General features: G+C 48.3%; 1 protein-coding gene and 2 non-coding genes across 13 annotated transcripts in view; 1 reads left to right on the top strand and 2 right to left on the bottom strand.

Annotated features, from left to right (window-relative positions):
• Positions 1-25,396, bottom strand: part of Pfrx (6-phosphofructo-2-kinase/fructose-2,6-biphosphatase) — a 149,839-nt gene that overhangs the window by 71,697 nt on the left and 52,746 nt on the right. For 6 of the 11 annotated variants that reach the window (XR_012822803.1, XM_075669634.1, XM_075669637.1 and 3 more), the window contains exon 1: positions 21,020-21,927. The exons of 4 other annotated variants lie outside the window; for them this stretch is intronic. Coding sequence is in view for 6 of the 7 variants with exons in the window: in XM_075669634.1 (XP_075525749.1) it covers positions 21,020-21,731 (712 nt within the window). In the remaining variant the exon portion in view is untranslated. Of the gene's footprint in view, positions 1-21,019; positions 21,928-25,396 lie in introns of those variants that run through there. One more of the 11 variants, XM_075669633.1, reaches the window with a different exon arrangement.
• On the bottom strand, positions 17,097-17,171 carry TRNAS-GGA (transfer RNA serine (anticodon GGA)). The gene has a single exon. It is a non-coding gene; the product is annotated as a tRNA-Ser (tRNA).
• Positions 17,329-17,403, top strand: TRNAS-GGA (transfer RNA serine (anticodon GGA)). Its single transcript has one exon. It is a non-coding gene; the product is annotated as a tRNA-Ser (tRNA).

Genomic DNA, 25,396 nt, shown 5'->3' with positions numbered 1-25,396 from the left:
GCAATCCAAGCCCGCAATGTGGTCTTCCCCACCCTAGCCACTTCGAATCCGGCTCTGAAGGCTTCCCAAGCTCACCCACCCGCCGATCCGGCCACGTCGGCGTCGCCCAATCAAGGCAAAACTATTTCTACAAAACTTAAACGTCATGCTCCCCTACCAAAACTCCCGGCTACGGATCTGAAAGTAATTTTCCGACCTGGTGGCGGATTGGATCTTCGACAATGTAACGGCGGCGCGCTGCTGCCCATTGTGTGCGCGGCTGTGAAGCTCAACTACCATGACGCCCGGCAGCACGACCGACTCAGAGTTAACCCGCACAATAACTCATTCACAATCAGCACCCCTGCCGAGGTGCGGGCCAAAAACTACGTGCAGCTGCAGACGCTCCAACTCAACGACAAGCAATTCCCGGTAAAGGCTTACATCGCCGCGCCCGACGATGCCGTACGTGGAATTCTCTACAACGCAATCTACAACCAAACCCAAGAAGACATATTCAACGACCTCGTCGAACTAAACCCTAGCCGATCCTACACAATAGCAGACGCGCGCCCTTTGGGCCGCACTAAATCAATCCTGATCACCTTCGTCAAAGCCAAGGAGGTTCCCAAACAGCTCAACTTCTACGGAGCCGTCTATAACTGCCACCCCTTCAAAGCCAAGGTAGAGGCCTGTTTTAACTGCTGGAGACCGGGCCACCGACCGGACGTCTGCCCGCAAGCTGTCAGCAACCGATGTCACAGATGCGGCGACACCCATCCGGCAACTTCAACTCCCACATGCGACTCCAAATGTATCCTGTGCGGTGGCTCCCACTTCACGGGGTCCAAAAAATGCAAAGTCCGGTTCGACCGGGCTGGCAAACCGAAATCCAACACCAATGCTACAACCACCACAGACAATCCTGCCGGGTCTTCATCCACCGAGAGCACGGCTCACCAGTCCCGGTCATCACGCAACCGGCTTCGGAGCAACTCCAGAACCGGTTCCAGGTCCGTCTCACGGAAAAGCCAGCACAGGAGCCGGTCCGGCTCCTTCCCGCCACTACCGAGATCAAAAGCCCAGCCCATGGATAAACAGGTGAGCTGGAAGCCGGGACCTCCCTCGCTCGCTAAAGAGAATTAAGAGCTCAGAGCACAACTCAGACAGCAGAGTCTAGAAATTACAGAGCTACGTCAACAATTACAACTACTTCTCAGGAGAGAACAGCCTACAAAGAATTCTGTCCCCCCCAACCCAGTACAAAATATCACACCTAAGCAACTCACTCCTTCCCCTGCCCCTACCTCCTCCTCACGCGCTGCGTCACCTACTCGCAACCCCCCAGTTAAGCGCAAGGCGCAAGCTGAATATGACCCGCCCAACTCAGTAGACACAGCTGCGCTCACTCAGCTAACCTCGATAATTCAAAGTCTCGAACAAAACATGAACGCCCTGCGCAATGATACTGCAGAATGGATGACAAACATTGCAGGCCGGATGACTGCCCTCGAGCGACGTCAAGGCGCACATGCGGCCTCTATGGCTCAAATCCAGCCCCACATGCAAGGAACATTCATCACCCAGCCACACGGCCCAAATCTCATAGACTCGTCAGCTGCCCCCCAACATGGCTGCACAACGTAGCGGCATACGAGTGTGGCAGTGGAATTGCAGGAGCTTCCGAGCGAAGCGCAACAACCTGCAACTTCACCTCCAAAACCTCTCAGCAGACGAGATACCTACCGTCATAGCATTGCAAGAAACTCTCTGTAATGTCAAGCTTCGAAACTACACAGTTCATGAGTCAACCAGCGGGCTGCCACGAACGCGAGTAGCGACACTGGTTCACCGTAACTTTACCGCAATTGAGCACGATTTAGAGCTTGATGACATAGACGGCCTCCTAGTAGAACTCTTACCCCGCACACGCAAGGGCAGCAGCCTCTTCATACTGAACATATATAGCCCGCCAAAAGGCCCTCCGGCACCTCTCATTGCAGCAATGCGCAAGGCACTCACGATCAGTGCGGACCACCCCATTCTGATAATAGGAGACTTTAACGCCAACCACACCAGTTGGGGCTACCGTAACAACTGTCGTAAAGGCACCTCGCTTTGGACTTTCATCCAGAACGAAGGCTTATCCCTGCTCAACGACATAGACCAACCCACAAGGATCGGAACGAGTATTCAACACAACACCAGCCCCGACCTAACCCTCTCAAAACACCTCCCCAACAGTCATTGGACCAACACGCAGCACTCGTTCGGTAGTGATCACTTTATACTCAGCACCGATATCAACCTCACAACCTTGGCCCAGGTTAAAAAACGAAGCCTGGAGGTGGTGGACTGGGACAAGTTCCGTCAAATCAGAAGAGACGTCCCAGTCACCATCACAGATCTGGACACCTGGACACAAACCCTCACCAAGGACGTGGCTGGGGCCACATCCACAATCCCTAACACCCCAAATGCAGAGACGGCAGACAGTCGCTTACTACATCTTTGGGAAGCGCATGCCAGCCTTCAAAAAAGGTGGCTCGCTCACAAACACAATCGACCACTTAAGAGGCGCATAGCCGCTCTCGTAAAGGAGATTGAAGCACATGCAAGCCAACTGGCACACCAACAATGGGGCCAGCTGTGCGATCGTATGAGCGGCAACCTCGGCCTCAGAGACACGTGGACATTTCTTCGTTGCTTGCTCGAACCAGGAGGCACAAAAGCAGCGCAAAGGAAGAATGTCAACCGCATTCTGCACAAGCTTCCTTTGCAGGATGACGTCTTGTTAGACGCTCTTAAAGCACATTACCTTACCACAACTCCACCTACCCCGCTCCCTACTTACACCGGCGGCCCCAATCCTACACTAGATGAGGACATTTCCAAATGGGAAGTTAAAGCTGCCATACAGAAACTACGCACCACTTCGGCCCCGGGGGCAGACAAAATCAACAACAAGATGCTCAGGAATCTGGACGAGCGCTCCATACAGGCTCTAACAGACCTCTTCAACAGGTACTGGCAAGATGGAGCACTACCAGCCCAATGGACGCACGCCCGCATAACCTTTATTCCGAAACCTGGCAAACCCCTAGATCTAAAAAACCTACGCCCAATCTCCCTAACATCCTGTCTAGGCAAACTGTTCGAACATGTGGTCCTGGAACGCCTACAGAACCATATGGACGATCACGACCTACTCCCCCACACGATGATTGGCTTTCGCAGTCACTTGTCGACACAGGACGTTATGCTTCAGATTTCAGAAGAGGCCCTCCACCCCCGACATGCAAAACGCACGCGAGCAATACTAGCTTTGGACCTAACCAAAGCCTTTGACAACGTCAACCACTCCGCCATCCTAGAAGCGCTCTCGGCACTAGGAACCGGCCCGCGCACCTTCAAATACATTTCAGCTTTCCTAAGACACCGCACAGCAGAAATCAGCTTCGGATCTCTCTCCTCCCCAACCTTCGCACTCGGCAGCAGAGGCACCCCGCAAGGGTCAGTCCTCTCGCCGCTGCTCTTCAACATAACACTCATTCCCATGGCCAAGGCGTTAAAAGCAGTACCTAATCTCTCGCACTCCTTCTATGCCGACGACATTACCCTGTGGACAACCACAGGAAATGCCGGAGCCATAGAAGAAACATTGCAGTCCGGTGCCGACCTGGTGGCAGCGCATGCTGCAACCGTCGGCCTGGCATGCTCCCCTACCAAATCCGAATTACTCATTCTTCGACCACCTAGATGTAGGACGGACCTAGGCCCCCCACCTCCAATAAAACTCACGTTGGACGGCACCCCCATCCCAGAAGTGGAAAAGGTCCGAATCCTAGGCATCCTACTCCAGAGTAACGGCAAGAACACCGCCACGATAACCAAACTCACAAACACCGTCCATCAGACAATGCGGCTCATACGACGAATTGCCAACCGACACAGGGGCATGAGAGAACATGACCTCCGTCGCCTAGTTCAAGCATTCGTCGTCAGCCGCATAGTATACTCTCTCCCATATCTCTTCCTCACGAGAGCAGAAGAAGAGAAAATCAACGCCCTGATTCGCCAGGCATACAAGACCGCCCTCAACCTCCCTCGGCACACTTCCAACGAACGACTTTTACTCATGGGCATACATAACACACTAACCGAGCTTACCGAAGCTCACCGGACGGCACAACTTGAACGTCTCTCCTCCACCCCTACAGGCCGCAGCATTATTAAGAACCTAGGTCTTAACCCAACCAACTCTCTCCGACCTACATACCCCACCCCCGGGGCCACCCAAAAGCTTCTAACAGTGCATCCACTCTCAAAAAACATGCACCCAGTCCACCACCAAGCTCGACGCGCAGCAAGAGCCCAGGCACTACACAAACGTTACAACCAGCACACGGAGGCTGTCTACGTAGATGCCGCGGCATACACCACTCAGCCAGCCTTTGCCATTTGCGCAATCGGTAACAATCTTTCACCTATAGCAGCTGTATCGGTCCTAACGCACACCTCACTAGAAGCCGAAGAAGCTGCAATTGCCCTTGCGATCTCCTCAACCACTGCCACACTCGTATTCAGTGACTCAAAAACCGCAATCAGAAACTTTTCAAAAGGACGGACACATGCCATCGCCCATAAAATTCTCAACTCCTCTCAGCCCCCCACTAGGCCCATTCAACTCATATGGGTCCCCGCGCACGCGGGCCATCCAGGCAACGAAGCCGCCCATGACACCGCTCGAGCGTACGTCAACCGAGCAGGGCAAGCCGCCGAGCCAGGAAGCGCCCGTGACCGAATGGTCACATATCACGAAATTTCACTCCACTACAGAGAGCAACGACTCCACTATCCTCCGCCTCACAAATCACTCACTAAATTAGAGCAGGTGACGTGGCGCCAGCTACAATCTCGCACTTTTCTCTCCCCCGCCCTTCTAGCGCTAATGCACCCAGGGTTGTTCTCTCCAGAGTGTACCTTATGTGGAGCCCCAAGAGCTGATTTCCATCACATACTGTACATATGCTCTGAGTTCCAGCCGCCATCAGAATGGCAACTCACTGACCTCGAGCGATGGGAGGTCGCGGTGTCCAGCTCCGACCCAGCTGTCCAAAAGCAGCTGGTGGGCTGGGCTTCGGAAGTCGCCGGACGTCACCGACTGCTGGCCACTTCACGAGACCAAGGGCCAACCCAGGAATAGCTTAAGATACGGCTCAATATTTATTAAAGTTTATCACCACCACCCCTGGGGAGACACTCAGGACAGGAGCACGAAATTGAAAACCAGGGTAGCTTCGATCAGCACATGGCGACTAATTGTCGCTCGAAGCGCCGCACGCAAGACGTTGTGTAACCCACAGCCCCGAGCCCGCGAGGAAAAGAGAAAAATGTTCGCAGAGCGGGAGGATAAGACCTAAGGCACGCTCGCCGGCATAATACTGCACGGCTAAGCTCCTATCGCACGCGACATTCGAAAGAAGAAAGGGCAAACAAGACAGCTTCAGGCTTTGTCGACGATGCAGCGCTGGAGCTGCGAAACGCTGGTACACAGAGCGACGTCCGACGCCAAGCCGAGGGGATTACTACGCCGTGGTTCCATCGGCGCCCGTATCAACTACACGCGGAGTTGGGTCGACAGAGCCCGACGGTGCGGCAGTCGGTCTGTTTGCGTACGACGGCTCGTTACGCACATCCGAGAAGGGCTGGGCCTGTTTTGAGTCAATGAGTGCAAACACGACCAAGTGCGCAACGAAGTGTGAAGACACACGGACACGTGGTTACTAACTATATCTACCAATTGCCCCAAAATATAAGAAGTACGTCTTTCTTGAACTGCTCACTTCTGCCACTGAATGGCTTCAAGTTCCCAATGAAAAAAAAAAGGAAAAGACATGAGAAACGCATTATAGTGGACGGATCCGAATTAATTTTGTCTGCATTGTGCCGGTGGTGTGCATATTAACGTGCATATGTTAATATGCACGTTAATTTACTCTACACGAGCGTTTCTTTGCCTTCCACCTTCAGCAATATGCTTCCACCGCGGTCGGTAATCGCACCCGCAACGTCGCTAAGAGTTTGAGAACGCCACAGTGAATCTCGCTGACCCTACCACGGAGTAGTGTTTCTGCATACGGCTTCACTGAAACACAGGAGCCACACACAGTGGCTCTAATACCACAGAGCAGAGCCCACAGAGGGTGCGTTTCCCGCACCAACCAGAGGTCGCTGGAAATAGACAACAGAGAGTTCTAGATTAGGGGACGCAAGAGGCTTGCGTATACGCAAGCTGATTGGGTCCGGGCGAAATCCAAGCCGGTTTTGAGTTTTTGGGTGCACAAGCCACTTGCGTGCCCTTGTCTAATAATACTAGTAAATATATTATAGTAGATGTTAAATATTAAATATAGTAATATAGTAGACAATAAAAATGATAGATTTTAGATTAAACGGGGTTATGTAGAGTTAATACGAACGGGACCCAAAGGTAGGGGACGCTTTCTGCAAGGCGTCAAAAATAACGCAGAGTACAAGAACACTAAATGCGTATAAGAAGTTTGGGGTTTCGTGTATGCAAAGTCGCTTGGTGACGCCACCATATTTCTCAAACTCCCCAAAACTACACTTAGAGAGTGGAGCCCGATGGGTATACTTCAACCCAGTGGTTTGGCCCTCAAACGCGGAAGTTGTCCTTGTCCGTTGTAAGCACAACAGCACCGCTCCCGTATAGGTCGCCCATTAAGCGAGACGACCGAGCTTTCGGCGGCAGGCGCGAGACAACAGGAGCAAGGAAATGGGTCGCTCAGCCGGCCGGTTGCTGCAACCGATCTGATTGACCGCAAGGCCAGCCCCAAGACCACACAGGCACGGCGGGGACGACGACGACGCCCTGCGTTTAATCATCCGCCCGGCGACCGACTGCGCTTGTTTACGCGCGACCGCAAAGCTGTCGTGATCAGCGGTCGTTCTCTTGCAAAGGCACAAACAGCCAGCCCATGTATCTCGCGTGGAACGCGGGATCACTAGCCTGGCCTTAGGGCTGCCGCGAAGTCTAATCTCTGCGCCGCTGGAGTTGAAACATGTGTCTATCAATGTCACGTCCGTCCGTTCGTCCGTCCCGTTAGCTATAGCTGGCTAAAGCATACTATCATAACATCCGTCTCAAGACACCGGCGCAAATCTATATACAATCTATAATATAATGACAACAAGTTTTGATGGAAATAAAACATTTCATTCGATTTCATATGGTAAGTACGGATGTTGCACTGATATTCGAGATAGGCGGGTTAGATCGAGGCTAGGATATTACTCTGCAAATGCGTCGTAAGTTCCGCGAGCGTCTGCTAAAGTGGAGGAGGCGTAGCACACGCAATTCTTAGGCCTTACGCACATGTATACTCTGTTTCTGGACTGGCGGGCGGAGCATGGAATGTAAGAAGCTTATTCTTGGAGGCCATTCAAAGCAGCATGACGCCAACGCAAACAAATGCAAGAAATGGTACAACATCGACGACCACGGTCAAAGTCCAGAAAGTCTATAAGGGCAAGACAAACAGCGGGGATGGGATAATAATAAGCTTCCTTAGGGCCGGCCACGGTGGTACACATCGCTGCACGAAAACACAAACCAACGTTGAACGACATCAACGCCGAAATCGGGTAGTGAAGAGAGCCGAACGAACGCTAGGGAGGGAAGGGGAGGGGGGGGGGGGGATCGCCGCTGGAAGATCGCTTGCAGCATCTGTCCCGTCAGCTTATTCATTACGTGCTTGCGTCACGTTTTTGGCTCTCGCTTCTTTGACCATGGGGTTAACGCACCGCACGGAGAATGAAGCGAGTGGAAAGAAAACACCGAAAACAAAGAGGCAATTAATTACAGCGCGCGACGGCCTGTCAAATGAGAAAGGCAAAGACAAAACGCAAGATATATACGATTAATGAAAGCCGCGTGAGGGCAGTTTAACAAAACTGCAGGCAGTAAGGGGGAAAAAAAGGGGGGGGGGAATAGTTCATAAGTGCAGCTAGACCCCTCGGGTTTGCACAGAACATGAGTTATAGTAGACACAAAGGTTTGCGTAGTGACAAAATAAATAACGAAGGGCCGAGAAAAAGAAAGCAAAAGAGAATAAACGAAAATAAAATTAGAATAAGTCAACGAATAACATAAAAAGAAGGCACTCATTTATTTATTTCTTTTTCTCTCACTCCCGCCTTTTTCCTTTGGATGTAGAGGTACACAAGAACGCTCAGCCAGAATATCTCGCTCGACCTATGTATGATTAAAAAAAAATGACATGACGTCATTACGAGGAAAACATGTGCACTGGCAACACAAAAGGTCACTTCGGTGTCCTGACAGCTATTGCCGTGACGCACGTAGAGCAGCAGTACTAGATGTTTATCGATGCCACATGCATAATTAAAGCGTCGCACCTGTAAATTAAAGAAATACAAACGAAGAAAGAGCTAGTTGGAACGAAAAGCTTTCCAGACATAAAGGAGTGTGGAAGCAGTTGGCCTATATTATTATTATTATTATTATTATTATTGTTATTATTATTATTGCTTGCACGTTTGTCGTACGTGAACGTACTAACAAGAACAAAGGGGGTTAACCGAGGGGCCCGATTTTTATTAAACATATCATAAGAAGCCAACAAACAAAGACACCAAGGACAACATCGGGCAAATTATTTATACTTACCGATTGAATTAAGGAAATGATAAATTAATGGAATGAAAGTGCATGAAAAAACAACTTGCCGCAGTTGGAGAACGATCCCCCGTCATCGCATTACGCGTGCGACGCTCTAACCAATTGAGCTACCGCGGCGCCGTTTTCCCATCCACTTTATTGGGTATTTATGTTTTACTACTAGAACCTTGGGAGTGTTGGCCAGCGCCACCACTCACAAGCCTTGGCGGCGGAGTTGATTTTTCATCCACTTTCGTTGTCATTAATTTATCATGTCCTTAATTCAATAGGTAAGTGCAAGTAATTTCCCCTATGTTGCCCTTAATGTCTTCGTTTGTTGGCTTCTTTGATGTGGGCCCCTCGGTTAAAGCCCTTTCTTCTCGTTCATCACATAACGAGGGTCTCAAATCCGGCAACACTGATGCCTTCAGGTAGCATGTGTGGGTTTATTGACCGGTCGCCTTCACCCAAAGGAGATTACGTATTCGTGACGCCTGCAGCAGAAAGGGTATTTCACATCCGCTGCCAAGGTTTGTGAGTGGTGGCGCTGGCCAACACTCACAAGGTTCTAGTAGTACAACATAAATACCCAATAAGGTGGATGGGAAAACGGCGCCGCGGTAGCTCAATTGGTTAGAGCATCGCACGCGTAGTGCGAAGACGTAGGGGTCGTTCCCACCTGTGGCAAGTTGTTTTTTCATCCACTTTCATGGCCATTAATTTATCATTTCTTTAACTCAATAGGTAGTGCAAGTAATTTCCCTTATGTTGTCCTTGGTGTCTTTTGTTTGTTGGCTTTTTATGATGTGAACGTACTAAGCGACACTTAGTGCGTGAGGCATAGCATAACGCCACGGATGACGCTGTGGCGCTGCCGTCGCGTTCAGAGCAGACAACAAAAAATAAGAAAGAAAAAAAGTTGACAAGCTTCACTCGCTCAAATTTTTCTGAAAACGAAAAAACGCTATTCACACGGGGGTGTTTTCTAAACAGTTGGGAAGGATTATCGATTCAAAGCTGCGAACAGCAAAGAAGAACATAAGTCGCCCATATTATATAGGAAGCGTCGGGATATCTCTCAAATGCTATCCCTTAGAGTTCCGACAAGCGTAATTGTAACTATCATATTTAATCGACTTCGAAGGCTTCCTCAGTGATCTCTAGTTACGATGGACTTCGAGACTACCAAATCCATCGTACACATGCAAAATTCCCAATCTCCTCGCTTCGTACAACTCCCTGAACGAACTGGCATGTCCCTTCTCTTCGGTTAGCAAGTGGACAAGAATTGAGGAAACGCGTCGCAGCTGACATTACGTAAAGCGTAATGACGCAAGCAAGCTCAAAATAAGCTCTCGTAAACGTAGAGGGCATACGGCTGAGTTCATGCTCATGGATTACGCTACCAATCACAACTTTGTAACGATCGCATGACGTCGCCGCGCTTATGTAAGCCAACGGGAATCTGATTAACAAAGTTTGTGACGCCACTGCGCGTGTGTTTGCACTGTTTTACGCCCGTATTCTAAACAAAGCGCGAAATTCACAGATTGGGCACGAATAAAAGAAGCGTGAAGGCGAAGCACGGGTATTTAAAGGGACCCCTAAAGTGAAACACTAAAATAGTTTACACTGATTAGACTTTTTTTTTTTTCAAGAACTCTCCTGTGGCAGATTTCGCGTTGATACACTCTTAAACAAAAGTACACCCTATGGGGCTTATCTTGCCACATAACGATAATCGTCATCTGTCCTGTCCGCATTTCCTTTCTTTAATGCTGTAAGCCCGGTAGTTCCAAGTCATGAGCGGCAAGCGCGTTAGCAGCATGACAGAGCATTCTCGACAGGTAAGTAGCGAGCGCAGCGTTTTCAAGAAAGGAAACGCAAGCAAGACAGATGACGATTATACACTCTAAAAACAGTTGCACCCTTTGGGGTATATATTTCCACACAACGATAATCGTCATCTGTCTTGTCCACATTTCCTTTCTTTCACGTGGCGAGCCCGGTACTTTCCAGTAACGAACGGCATGCGCGTTATCAGCATGACATAGCACTGCCGGCAGGAAAGTAACGAGCGCAGCGTTTTCAAGAAAGGAAATGCGGGCAAGACAGATGACGATTATTGTTGTGTGGCAAATATACACTCCAAAGGGTTTAAACTTTTCTTTGAGTGTAGTCGTGTGGCAAGATAAGCCCCAAAGGGTGTAAATTTGTTTAAGAGTGTAGGCTGTCACTAAAAGATAAAACAAACACCAAAGCTTAGTTTCTTGAATTTCGCGCCGAAACCCGAGCGCCTCTGCGTAAGTGTGACGTCACCTATTTCAAAGTATCCTTTCCGTATTTGGGCCATTTTGGGTCAGTAAAGTGTTCGTTAAATCTGCTCAATGTTCAGACTTTGGCTCTTTTGGAACACAATGTGGTCCATCTTTACCAACAGAACAGTGGTGCTATTCTGGCGTCAAATTCCGCCATATTGTCAAATTCTGTAATGGCGCCACATTGAGGGCCAATCAGAGGAGCCGTAACAGGCCTTTCGGTCAATCAGAGTTGGCTATATGGCCGAATTTGACGATGTCCAAAATAGCCTCCCCCCCCCCCCCCGCCCCCTCGAGGTAGTTGTGGCGTTTTTACTGTAATAGCTATTATATGGACACTCGAGGCGAATTCTCGCCGTCGTCGTGATGTACCGATATATTTAAGTACATGCATGCTGCATGTTTATCTACGTCGCATAAGCGACGTATATGCTATAATATTCAACCACCGAAGTATCTCAAACAAAGTATCGTCCAGTTGACTGAGGTGAAGGGGGACTCCCCAAAACCAGAGTTAAACAGGCACGCGGTTAGTACAGTACCGTCTGTGCGAGTAGTTTATTCCGGTGAAGGTTGTTCGTATACACGCCATGGCGCGCGTGTATAGTGGCTCCATAACTGAAGACATGGCTCAACATCTTCACCTCGTGCGCGAACCAAATCAGGCGGCTTCTGCGAACAAATAGGCCACGCAATTGCTAGACAGCAATTTCTATGATAAGAGTGTATAAGCGCGACTGAACAAGAACGCAGAAAGAAACAGATACGCAGATGCAGCGCTTCTCTGTGTATCTATTTCTTTTTACGTCCTCGTTCAGTCGCGCTTATACACTCTATCATAGATTCTAACCAACCTAGCCCGCCAACGTGTTTTAACCAAGCAATTTCGAGTCTTCTTTATTTCTTGTATTCGTTATTTCTTCCATCGTTCGATCTGCACAGTCTCTTGTCTTTCTTTTTTTTACCTTTTCCTTTATTTTTTAACTTCTTTATATTTTCGTGCTTTATTTCTGTGTTCTGAAAACGACGAAAAGTAAAGAAAATTTCCCTAGCGTATATCTACCTCAGCCGCAAAAAGAAATACAAAAACGAATATAGGTATTTTCTCCTTTCTTCTTTTTCTGTTCAAGCGGTAGTTAGTGCACGCTATTACCGAAGCGGCTCGGTCGCCTTCTTACTCCCCATCACACCTCTTTTAGGTTTCTTTAGTTCCAATTTCGAGTCACGTTAGGTTAAGTAACGAGTTCAAGCCAACGCAACAGCTCGCTCAGCATACGCGCTCTTCCCGGGTCCCTCCGCAAACGAGTCTAGCGCTTGGATTAGCAATGACTGATGGCAGGGTATTAACAGGGATACAGCTGCAGTATAACGCAATACGAGGCCGCTGCGTAGAACCCTGCCACGTACTCAGTCCTATACGAGATTATAGAGTGACGAGCAGCCACCGTACCATGTTCTTATTTTCGCCTCGGTCCGGCAACGCGTTATTTTACGCTTCTATATATATACGCATTTACGTACAGTTGGCGACGAACGAGACACGATGATACGCGAATCCGCTCTGGCCGTTTTCTCGGCCGCGATATGCTAAGCTTGGGAAGGACATCAGCCAAGGTCAGATTAAAGAGCTAAAGGCGGAGACTTGGCGCTGTAACTCTAGCGCAGAGCTACACAGAGCTCGGATCTGCTACATGCGAGCACGTGGTCTACGGTATTATCAGCGCCAACTGTTGATTACCACGGGCGCGCTATACATTTATGTATAAGGTCGTCTGCTCACGGGCTGTATATCCAATCGCGAAGGTCATGAGTACGTGTGTGTGCGAACGTTCGGAACTTTCCAATAACGAATCGAATACTGCTATATTCGATTCGCTCTTCGAATTGCAGTGTAACTATTCGTAAATACGAATATTTTTCGAATAGTTTTCGTATACCTCAGATCCTCAACTGTGCAATAAATTTAATACCGACGGCCATAGTAGACACAAAGCACGAAATATTACTTAGTGGTGCAAGCAACAATCAGGGAGACACACTCCCTTAAGGCTAAATAGCATTCCTGACCATGCGATTAAAATTTTTGGCGGTTCTTAAACCTCCGCTTGTGCTTTTTAACAAACAACGCTGAATAACATGCAGCGTAATGACAGAAGCTTGCTTGATCGACAAACTCTCCCTTGAAACTGGCCTCGTCCCCCATGATTGGAAAACGGCAAGGGTGACACTCGTTTTTAAATCGAGCGATAGAAAACTCAAGAGAAAACTAAAGGCTAATTTCACTAACGCCGATATGTTGCAAAATATTCGAACACATCTTATATAGTGAGATATTTGTATTCCTTGACTTAAATGCTTTCTTTACACCTTCCCAGCACGGACACCGAATAGGTTATTCCTACAACACACAACTAATCGAATTCCAGCATTACATATCCGAAACCGTTGACAATAATAGTCAGGTAGACGCGGTCCTTTATAGATTTTTAAAAGATTTTCGAAACTGTGTCCCATAAGCTCTTACATATAAAGCTTGCTGCGTTAATTGTAAATGAAAACGTTCAAAATTGAATACGAAAGTACTTAAATGGAAGAACACAGCCTGTCGTCCTAAAAACGTCAAATCTTCACAAATAACTGTCTTCGGGTGTTCCTCAGGGAAGCGTACTGGGGCCCTTATTTTTACTCGACATAAATGACACTGTCGAAAATATTGCATCCCTCGTAAAGCTATTTGCTGACGACTGTGTAACATATAGAGAAATTACTGCTGAAAATGAAATATATACTTTGCGAACGGATTTTGATAAGGTAGCGAACTGGTGTAAAAAGTGGAACAGAAAGTTAAATATTAAAAACTGCAGCAGCGGAAGTTTTCCCAGAAAAATATCCAAATTACAGTAACGATATAACAGTAATTGCCCGCTTATCGACATACACTAGGAAGTATCTAGGAGTCTATTTCGCTGAATCATTCCCTTGGCATAAGCAGGCTGACACTGTGATAGCAAAAGCTAGCAGGATGCAACGTTTTATTCGCAGAAATTTTAGATAGGCAACGCGTGAAGTTAAGGAAACCTTGTACTTCTTACATGTCAGGACAATACTAAACAAAATTACGAGATTTAGCGTGCCAAAACTACTTTCTAATTATGAGGCACGCCGTATAGTGGAGGACTCCGGAAATTTCGACCACCTGGGGTTCTTTAACGTGCACCTAAATCTAACTACACGGGTGTTTTCGCATTTCACCCCCATCAAAATGCGGCCGCCGCGGACGGGATTCGATCCCGCGACCTCGTGCTTAGCAGCACAACACCATAGCCACTAAGCAACCATGGCGGGTGTCAGAACAATACTCGATTATGCCAATGTAGTATGGGATCCATATCAAGATTACCTCATTAATAGACTGGAAAAACTACACAACCAAGTAGTAAGGTTTCTTTGTAATAATCACAGCCCATACGCCAGGGTTTCAGGCATAAGGGCCACTTTAGGATGCGATCTGCTACATATGCGTAGGCAGAAGCTAAGGCTCAAACTATTACACCGAATATACAACAGTCAAACAGGTATAAATCACTGCAACTACCTTTTGGAACCAGATTACATATCCACTCGCTGTGATAACATCAAAAAACCTCAGCCTATAACCAGTGGCGTAGCTAGGTCGTCTGGCACCCGGGGCCGAAAGCTCTTCTGTCACCCCCCCCCCCCCTCCCACCGGGTGCAGTCGAGGAAGGTGAGGATATCGACAATTTTCGGGTGTCTTCAGACGTATATGACTCCCTCCCCCCTTTCCTACTGGCCCCGTGCACCGGGGGCCCACGCCCCCCCCCCCCCCCCCCGTTGCTACGCCACTGCCTATAACTGCAGAACAAACATTTCTTACTACTCTTTTTTCCACAAAACAATAAGACAATGGAACAGTTTGTCAAATGTGCTGTGATGTCGCTCCTGCAAAACAATTGTACGTGCTCTGTCTCCTGTTAGTTTTCACCTTATACTTGTGTGTCCTTCTCTAAATGCTATTGCAGTGCTTTGTGAGTATTTGTGCAAAAGGGTTTTTTTGTTCCCCCTACGTAAAGCATTTATCCCTTTATGGCAATGTATAGGTATTCTGTACATAAGTAACCCTGCGAATATGCTAGGATGTGAAGTTCGGCCATGAGAACACGGTTTGAATTTTTGAATGCGACTAGGAAAGTATTCGATATTTGATTCGTTTCGATATGCTTCTGGCTCTATTCGATTTGTATTCGATTCGGTGTTAAAAAAAATTGTATTTGCGCATCCTTCAGTCATGAGTAGTGATATTTCGTGTGCGCTGGCGATCTCAGGTACCCCTGATTGATTGATTGATTGATTGATTGATTGATTGATTGATTGATTGATTGATTGATTGATTGATTGATTCGTGTGGTTTAACGAATCAAAGTAACGCATGCGTACTTTTAAGAAGCGCTGTAGTGGGAGGTGCGGTGGACCGGAGCGCTCTTGCATTCCACTCCCATTAGGCTCGGGCGGCAATCGAACCTGCGACTTCGTGCTCGGCAGCAGAACGCAATACATCCACTGAGTCACCACGGCGGGTGCAAGGCATACTATACGCTAACGAACACAGCAGCATTCACGAGACGTTTGCGCCTACAGCTGCATAGGTGAGAGGCCACCATTCGGGATGCTGAGCCTCCTACAGGACGGAGGTATACTCGCTCGCACGTGAAACAACGTAATCAAGAAACATCAATTAAAGAAAAGAAACCACGTAAAACGATACAAAATGGTAATCTCTAGACGTAGATATACAAAACTGAACCGGTGAACAATGTCGCAAGTGTGAGAGCAGCCCGATATACACGGAACTAATGACGTGCTCTAACCTCCCCCTAGAGAGAGGACGACTTGAAAAGGAAACACGTCGGTGCGGCTGCGATCGTGCGTGACTAGGGCCCACTCGCGAACGAAACTCCTGGTTCTCCCCAAACTGACTAGTTCGCCGAGTCGAAGTACGAGAACATCCACACACCCGTCCGACCCGAATAATCGATGCGCGGACGACACGCCTAACCTCGAGCCTGCCCCGTCACGCTTTCTTGAAGCGGAAAGGACCCGTCTCTCTTCTTTCTTCTTTCGTATCTTTCTAGCCGGTGTCGTACTAGCTTTTCTATCTACCTCGTACGGTATCTACCTTGTTTTACATTTCCGCTTCTCTGTCTACATTGTACCACTACCTATGCAGTAGTTTATAGAGTTAGTGTACAATCAACAGCAAAGGTTTACGGGACGCGGTTTCGCCTTCAAATGTGAATTCGTGCACTATTAAGGCATGACACTTCGTAGTTATTGAACCACTGTGTATAGTGGCAAAAGCTACTACATGCTGGAACATTTAATTCGAGGCTGTGTGATTACGCTTCGCGAGAATTCAGCTTTTTGGCAGATCCTGTGTCCCGTGAACTTTTGCGGTTGACTGTACATGATCCCCTTAAGCATATGCAGTAACTCTAGGAACCTATTTCCCGCTGAACAAGCATAATTACACGCTTCTGCGACTAGCGCTGCAACCGCGCGCCGTTTGCATTCGCGACCAAAACATAGTGCGTCGCATACGCATACTGGCAGCATAAAGATATATATATAATTCATTACTTGACATAACCTTACGTCCACATATAGCAGTAGTAATCTATAAAACAGTTATTCTGTAAAAATCGTCGCACATTAAGTGCAACTACACTGCTAAACGCGCGGAGTGGTACTTATATGACCGCACTGCTTGCTGAGCTTCAACACGCTTTCCTGCCAAGTGTGAGACGAAGTAAAGCATAGATCTGTTTTTTTTTAGAATACCGTGTAATGCTTAGAAAGCCGACTTACAAAGAATGATATGCAAAATTCCGTAAGCAGGCTTTTCCACACATCAAACTTGCCCTAACCATTATGGCCGCGTTGCCGCCAGTTAGGCTATGTTCTATACACCTTAGAACTGAATAAAGGGGAAATCAGACATCCACCCGTTCGTAGCAAATGCTACAAAGGAAACCCATACGGGTTCCTCGAAAGAAAAGCCTCATAGTTGAAGAAAAATTCGTCCTGGTCCGGGACTCGAACCCGGGACCACCGCCTTTCCGGGGCAGCCGCTCTACCATCTGAGCTAACCAGGCGGCTAGCAGATGTCAGGGCGAAGTCGAATTTGTCGACAACACACGAGGCAAAGGCAAGGTTTTGACGTAGTAGTTCGCGTCAAACTACTACGTCAAAACCTTGCCTTTGCCTCGTGTGTTGTCGACAAATTCGACTTCGCCCTGCCATCTGCTAGCCGCCTGGTTAGCTCAGATGGTAGAGCGGCTGCCCCGGAAAGGCGGTGGTCCCGGGTTCGAGTCCCGGACCAGGACGAATTTTTCTTCAACTATGAGGCTTTTCTTTCGAGGAACCCGTATGGGTTTCCTTTGTAGCATTTGCTACGAACGGGTGGATGTCTGATTTCCCCTTTATTCATTACTTCTCTCCACCTTGCGGGTTTCCGCAGAACTACTACGTCAAAACCTTAGAACTGTTAAAACTGAACCACGCGCTTTAAAAGCTTGAACGGGTGCGGTGAACGGATAGCGGAAGAAATGACGTCATCATGCCCCGCATGTTGCCGTCAATTAAATCAGCATCTAGCCCGAGGCAATTAAGTTAGATTCTAGCCAAAGGTTCGCCAGAAGGTCAAACGAGGTGTGTGGATAAGCGCATCTGGGGGTTTTGCATAACGTTACAAAGGCCTACTTCGACTGCATAGACCTTTTCACGATGCCAAAGACGCCTGCTGCTTTTTTTAATTCTGACAGCCACTCCGTTTCAAAGGAGATGGTCATAACACGAATCTTATATCTCTGTGCATTCCTTAGGTGTACTTCAATTTCACCATCAGCATTTAGAGTGAAAGGGAAACTGAGCAGAAACTGGTACTTTCATGACGTCTTCAGCGACGGAATGTAATTTGAGTGGACAGTCTTGAGAAGCCAGCAGATTCATGGCTATCACAGGGAATTACTACGTACGAACGAGAGAGAGGAGCACCACATAAAAAAATGCGCTCACACTGTTTTCGTATCTTTCTTGCCATCGGTTTCTTCTTTTCGTTTGCGCAATAATTTCACATGATAGGAATGTGACACTTTACGTCGTGTAATAACAATACGTGCAGGCAAAAAAGAAATGGAGCCTTACGAATTTATTGACACGCGACTGAGACAAGCGCAAGTATTTTTACGGTTCTACCATATACGAGGACGAATCAGAAAGTCTATGCCTCTACTTTTTATTAGCCAAAATAAGGTACATACATGTACTTACAGATACACGCACTATTCTACGTACCTCAGGCTATCTTTCCGCATGGTCCCCTCACCGATTCAGACATTTCTCCCATCGGAGCCCTAAATTTGAGACGCCCTTGTGGTAGAGTTCGTCCGGCTGACTGTGGAACAACCGTCGGCCCTTTGCGAACTCACACCACTTCTCAAAGCGAGACACCTTTCCCCATACGTGGGCTGCATTTCCCTGCGGATTTCGGTGGGCGTTCGTCCCTTGCACCACAGAAAACAAATCGCACTTCGTTACCGTACGCCGTGGACGTATGATGCTGATGATTTGGGTTTTTTATGGCGCAGCAGCCGTGCAGGCCATAATGCGCCAAACCGTGGACGGGCGAGGCACAGCCGTCATCTTCAACTGACAGCAGCGGCGTGCCGCGGAGCTTCCGGCGGATAAGGCCGGGGCAGTCCAAGAAATGTCCACCGCCATGGAAATGAATATCTTGACTTGGCATTCACAGCCGCAGTTTGGCTAAAAAAAATTTAAAACATAGGGGCAAAGACTTTCTGATTTGTCCTCGCATTTGCGATTGTATGCATCACCTGTGTGAACAGCAAGTGCGCTATACGAGTGAAGATTTTTTTTTTTTCCCTCCTGTAATTTCCTGCTTTAACGCCTTCGGGCAATGCAGGGTAATTCGTTAATAAAGAATAAATACAAAGTTCCTTATCGCGGATTCAAACGCTAGCAGAATGTATATGTGTATCACACCTTCGAAGTCAATACTGCACTCGCTAAGCGAGCAATAAGCACTCATTTTTTTTGGGGGGGGGGGGAGGGGGGAGGTGCTACATTAATATCGGGATGTTGAAGACAGTCACATTAACATCGGTATCTTGAAGAGAGTCGTATTCTAAAACGATATCGTTTTGTTTGATTTTGCAAGAAAAATATGTGCTCCGAGATATTCATCCAGAATCTTGTCACTAATTGGGGCTAATTACGCACTCCGGACCTCGCCACGTCGCTAATTTCTAAAAACATTTTTCTCAACTCGCATGACAGCTGAATATACCAAATAATAAAGGGTCCGTGACCTGTCCCACAAACATTTCGACTCTGCGAAGCACAGACGATTCAGCTCAGCAGCGGAATAGTGGGTCAAACGTGACTCCTCTCTTAAATGAACGATTCATCTCAGATGTCTACTGCGAGTATACAAGCACCATCATATTTTGTTATAAGCACGTACGTGCTCGCGTTTTCCTTTGATGATTTTATATATAGCCGCAATTGAAACGCAGTAAAACAGAGCTCACACATGAAAAACAAAAGAAACATCACAATCATCACATCACAACAATCTCCGCATTGCATTGTAGTGTTCCACGTAGCGTTCCTATAAGCGCTGTATTTAGAACCAGGACCGCGTGCGGTAAAGACTGGTCGAGTTTACGATTCAGCAAGCCTGGTTAGCACCAAAACCCATGCACTCAACGCTTTAGATTACTACATCGTGGTTTGGGAACATCTCGATCCAAGACTACGTGCAGTCGCCAATGATGATCCCGAAACAAAGGACTGTCGTGCGCTGTAGCCAGTACAAACGAAAATATGCAGCCAGTTTGACAGCTGTCTTGCATGTCATAAGGAGTGCATCACAAGCTTTGTTGACGCTAAGCATGTTTCCAGATGATCATTCTGGTTAGACACCTTGGTACCCAAACAATTGCTTCGTTAGAAGCTTCCGAATAATAATAATAATAATAATAATAATAATAATAATAATAATAATAATAATAATAATAATAATAATAATAGTAATAATAATAATCCTTTTTGAAAGGACGGTAAAGGATGGTGGTCCAATATTGGCCGTAGACTAAACAGACAGCGAAGTGGCAGCGGCCAACTCGAGTCTCGCCAAAAATTCTGGCAAATCCGGTGAAAAAGACTTCGCGAAGACAGCAATGGTGTCAAGAACGAAGCCGTCTAGTTTTCTGTCCAAACAAGGCGGCGGCTGGGCCGTCTGCACGACCGTCAGTCTTCCTGGAAGCTCAGCAAGTTCGCTTCCTTGAAACTTGTGCATAAGAAAACGTATTCGTGTTTCTGCCATGTTTTTTTCTTCGGTTCGCAACCGCACTGCGTTAAAAATTCAGATCTTTTCTTTTTCTGCATTGGTGCCATTTGCATTTGTTTGTTTTGTCGACGCGGATCGGCAACGATTCGGAGACACGCATTCCAAATGTGTTTCAATACATGTGGCTCTAAGCTGTCTTGGGCGCCAAAATATATTGGCTTCAATGCTGGCTCTGTGAGTACAGCTTTACAAACATCGATTCTGCTTACACCGGTTAGAAACATCGATCTTGTTAAGACTGCCCCCCTCCCCCAAATTACTGTTTCACAACTTAACTCTCATTTCTCCAGCAGGAAACGGCGCTTATCGTGGTAGAAAACCCCTGCAGAGATGATTATCAGCCGAGAAAAACGAAGCCCGTCGATCTATTCCTTTTTATTTATGTTACCAACGCACTACAAACACCGGCTCCGGCGTTTGTGGTACCTGTATCTTCTAGCTCTTTTGTGTTCAAGATGAATAATAAATTCAAAAACCCACTAATCTGTTTCTAGCAGAATCACGCCCTCGTTTTTTTTTTTCTATGTTTTTTTTTTCGCTCGCTCCCGCGGAGGGGGGCAGCGCGAGTACCTTGCCAGTTCTTGGGCCGGACGGAGACCACTCCGTACTGACCAGAGTGGACGCACTCGTAGCGGCAGCGGTGCCGGTAGCTTCCGTGGGGCAGCGGCGAGGGCCCGGGCCAGTTGCGGTGCGCCTCGGCCATCGAGATCAGCTGATCGTGCGATATGTCCGCCGGCGAGCGCGGAGGGCTCACCTCGACCGACTCGGCGCCCGGCCTGGTCTCGGACGGAGGAGAGAAGGACGACGACGACACCTCGTCGTCGCGTTTCGCGAACGATGCCGGCGGCCGAAACGTCGACCACGGCGGCGGATGGAGGCGTTCGGATCCTGCAGGCTGTGGCTGCCGCTGTTCTTGGAAAGGCAGCGGCGATGTCTGCTCCTTCCGGAGCTCTGATCGTTCCTCTTCCGGCGGGGATTGCGGCTTTCCAGACGACGACGACGCTTGCTGCTTACCGGAATCTGGCTGCTGCTTTTCAGGCGCTAAGTGATTTCTGATTTCCGGTAGTGACTGCGGATTCCCAGGCGGCGCCTGTCGCTTTGCAGACGGCGGCTGCCGAATATCCGACGGCGTCTGCCGTTTTGCAGGCGGTGCCTGTTGTTTCTGAAGTGATGGCTGCTGTTTATCGGGCGGTCGCTGCTGGCCCGTTTTAGGCGCCGACCGCTGACCCTCTGGCGCTGCTGGCTGCTTCTTTTCAGGCGGCCCCTCTGAAGGATGCGACATGGCCCCGTCGCGTGGTCGCGGCGAACGACGGCGCGAACCTCGCCCACTGGACGCGCGGCCGGAATCCCCGCTGGCGGAGAGGGAAAGGGGGCCGACGTCGTCCGTCGGCGCCGCCGCCCGCGCAGCGGCGCAGCGCGGCGGCTGCGCGGCGGGGCTTCGACGCGCTCCCGCCGCCGCGTCTTCCGCTCGGAAGGATGAGCGCTGCCGCCGTGGCTGCCGCTATCAGGTCGCCGCCATTTTGGAGAAGTCGGAGGTTCGCGCGCCCCCTGCCGAGCCTGACACTTACCCACTACGACGCGAATCAGAGCGAACGGGTGTGGGCGACAATGTGAGAAAGCCACGCGATCTTTGATAACTTTCTTGAAATCAACGGCCTTGAGGGTAGGCTTATACCGACACCATGTGTCTGCTACTGTGCGCGTGAACTTTCCGAACGTCTTTCTCTGTCTCCTACCTCATCACCTCTCACCCGTTCGGCAGGGTAGCCAATCGGATATCTGTTTAACCTCCTTGCCTCTCCTTCTCTCTCTCTATTATCCGTGAGATTATTAGAGGACGAGATTGAGCTGAACGGGCCGTGTAATGTGTACAGAAGATCCCAGTGGCCTGTCGAAGTAAATAGTTTTCGAGTGCCAAAGGCGGCGAAACGAGGTAGTTAGGGGGCGACAGAGGCCTAAGACTCGTGATGGCACTAGTAAATTTCCAAAAAGAATTGGACAGAACTAGCCACAAACCTTCGTACTCGGGATATCACAAAATAGGCTGACGAGGGCGATAATTCACTATGGGCAGAACTTGGCTTCAGTCGCAAAATAATCGCAAGATTCTACGAAGGAACTCGAATGAACACACAGTGCGGCAGCGAGCACCTTTAAATGGTCGCGGCCACGGAGAAGAGTAGGCCGACGATGAGCGCCATCATACCTACATGGAAGCGAACGGAACTGCTCCTTCGACACGCGGCCCCCGGTGCATTGCTGCTCGAGCACAGACGGCGCCGCTCCGATGAAAAAAACTCCACAGCCCCGATTTCGCACCGAACGAAGTTTCGCACGCGCGATAACAGGAGCGAGCATGCGGCTCACGAAACTTCCGGTCAAGTGCCTAATCAGTCTACTATGGCGGAACGAAATCGTGATATTAAGTGTCCCCATGCACGAAAAGTCTAATTTTTGTGTTTTCAGAAAGAGAAAAGGCGCATGATGCCTCAAAATTTATACTTATAAGTTTTTGAGTAAACTAAGGCAAACTTGTAAAATTATAGTGGTTATGTACAGGGAAAAAGCGTTGAAAATCTGCGGCCTCCTCTTTTAACGCGCTCTCGTAACTCACCACTGCCTTTATTGGCCGCTAAATTTATCGGGGTACTTCAGTGGGTAAAAACGGAAGACATCCAGGGCCTATGGTTGTAAACAGTGAAAAAGGAGACATTGTCAAAACACGCCACATCGCAAAATTCGCCGTACTGATAGCTCTGATTGACCCAGAGGGCAGTTACAGCCTCTCTGATTGGCCTAAAACGCCGCCATTACAGAATTCCACAATATGGCGAAATTTGACGATGCCCAGAATAGCGCCAGGTGTTTCAAAAATCGGACATAGAGATCAGTGCAACACTCTCGTGTCTGCTGATTGTCGTGTGTCCTCTATGAAGAACAAAATTAACTGCGTACAGCCCCTTTGATGAACACCACGACAAGAAAAACAGAGGGGGAGAGAACTAAATATACGAGCGCACTGTAAGCAAAGCCAAATAACATTGCTAATAGGCAGGTTCTTCCCCTCTCTCTCTCTCTCTCTCTCTCTCTCTCTCTTTTTTTTTTTTTCCGGATTTGCTAGCTATTTTAACCATATTCAACAGGTGATAGTCGGCGACGTATGGATGCGATGTTTCGTTTTGTCGCATACCAAGTGCACGCCTGTCAGTTAACCCCACGCCGACCTGCACACAGAGTTCGAAGCGAAGTTTCGGAAGTGGTATCATTAAAGAATTGAAAACTGACTGAGAGGCGCTGAGATAAATATATAGAGAAGTCTGAACAATTAAAACTATAGAAGAAAAAATATTGTATAACACTGAAGTAAGAGCAAGCATAGGTGGGAACGAGGCTTTCAAAATAATAAAGTTGTAGACAGAAGAATTATGTGAAAAATAACGCTTGCTGAGGAGTAACGATTTGTGGAAGGTCTAACGGAGACTTAAACTACAGGGACACTAAATATAAATATTATTTGAGCTTTATGTTCTTTTTTTCTTAATTAAAACGCCACCTTAAATTTGCCGCACCAGCTCGCCATGACGTCACAGACTTTGACGGTGTCTGCTCGTACCTAGACAATTTTCGATCGGTAAAGACGCATTGCATTGTATTCTAACAGAGCCAGAGACTGAAATGAGCGAGTTTCAATACCCCATAATGAACTACGAAGGTCCGAAATACGAAAAAATAGTTTGAAATCTGTGATGACGCGCTGACTTAACGGCACTGGGGCTTCGGCACGAAATCTGACAGAGAGAGAGAGAGAGAAAGAAAGAGTTAAGACACCCTTTTCACCCATAAGGCGAACGTGACTTCCTCTAGCGTACAGCTTGAAGAGACGAGCCTAAATTGAACCGCGTTTTTGTACACGCTTCGTCTATCGCTAAATTACCCCGCCAAGCGTGGTCCTAGATTTATCACAGGCTGAGCGAGGCCACAATTTACATGGTACGGTTCCGTGACAACGCAAACTAAAGCCCGTCCATGCTACTAGTACTACCGCGCACTTTCTTCGCTGGCCTCCATCGATTCTCCGTTCGAAGCGGCCACATGCGACGGCGTCGCCATCTGGCGCAGATGTTCCGAAACCTGCGAGAGAATCTATCACCTCCGAGAATGGGAAGCCTGCTTACGCCGGTAGCGCGCACCCGATCTCCGACAAGGGCGCGCGCCTAGCGTGACTCAAAAGAACGCCAAGAGAGGTCGCCTCCTCCTCAGATGCACGGCAAGGAAATGAAATTGCGCAGAAGCTAGCCGATTGCAGAAGTAGTATTCGACCGGGGAGAACCGTAGGGGACACCGCCCCCACTTCTCTATCCACTCTTCCTAATAAATATTTTTAAAAAACTTTACCTCGCCCAATATCTTTAACTGTAATCCTGTCTTTATAGAATGAATTATTTCGAAATCAATGAGTACGTGAAAGTACGAGTGCGTATGCGTTGTATTACACAATTATATCGTATACTATCAGTGTGATGGCCAGTGCCTCCACAAGTCGGACAAATTTCTGCATTGTGGCGCAGAATGCATTAACAAGTAGGAATATATTTCTGCTTCAGCCAGGGAATAAAGCGACGCGCCCCCCTATATCGCGTCAGGGAGATCTCGGACACTGCGGCTGCTATACGCGGCACGCCTCGTAGTAGAAGTGGGTGCACTAAAATATTTCCCACCTTCGCGCGTAGACACGGGGGCGCGGGAGTTTTGAACTGCCGCGGCGAACGAGTGCGGAACCCTGCGGAAAGCGACATGCTAGGCGCGCAACGTTTCGGTTCTTTGATTCCGGAGACGAATGTTGTTCGTTATATCTAGTGGCGGGCCAATTTCATTTCGTTAAAACGAGGTTTTAAATACATGTATATGCGGATTTCAAGGAATATTTCATTTAGTTCGTTATATGCA

This window comes from Dermacentor variabilis, chromosome 9, assembly GCF_050947875.1.
Source record: "Dermacentor variabilis isolate Ectoservices chromosome 9, ASM5094787v1, whole genome shotgun sequence".
NCBI classification, from domain to species: domain Eukaryota; kingdom Metazoa; phylum Arthropoda; class Arachnida; order Ixodida; family Ixodidae; genus Dermacentor; species Dermacentor variabilis.
The sequence above is the reverse complement of the archived record's forward strand: the minus strand, read 5'-3'. Positions and strand labels throughout refer to the sequence as shown.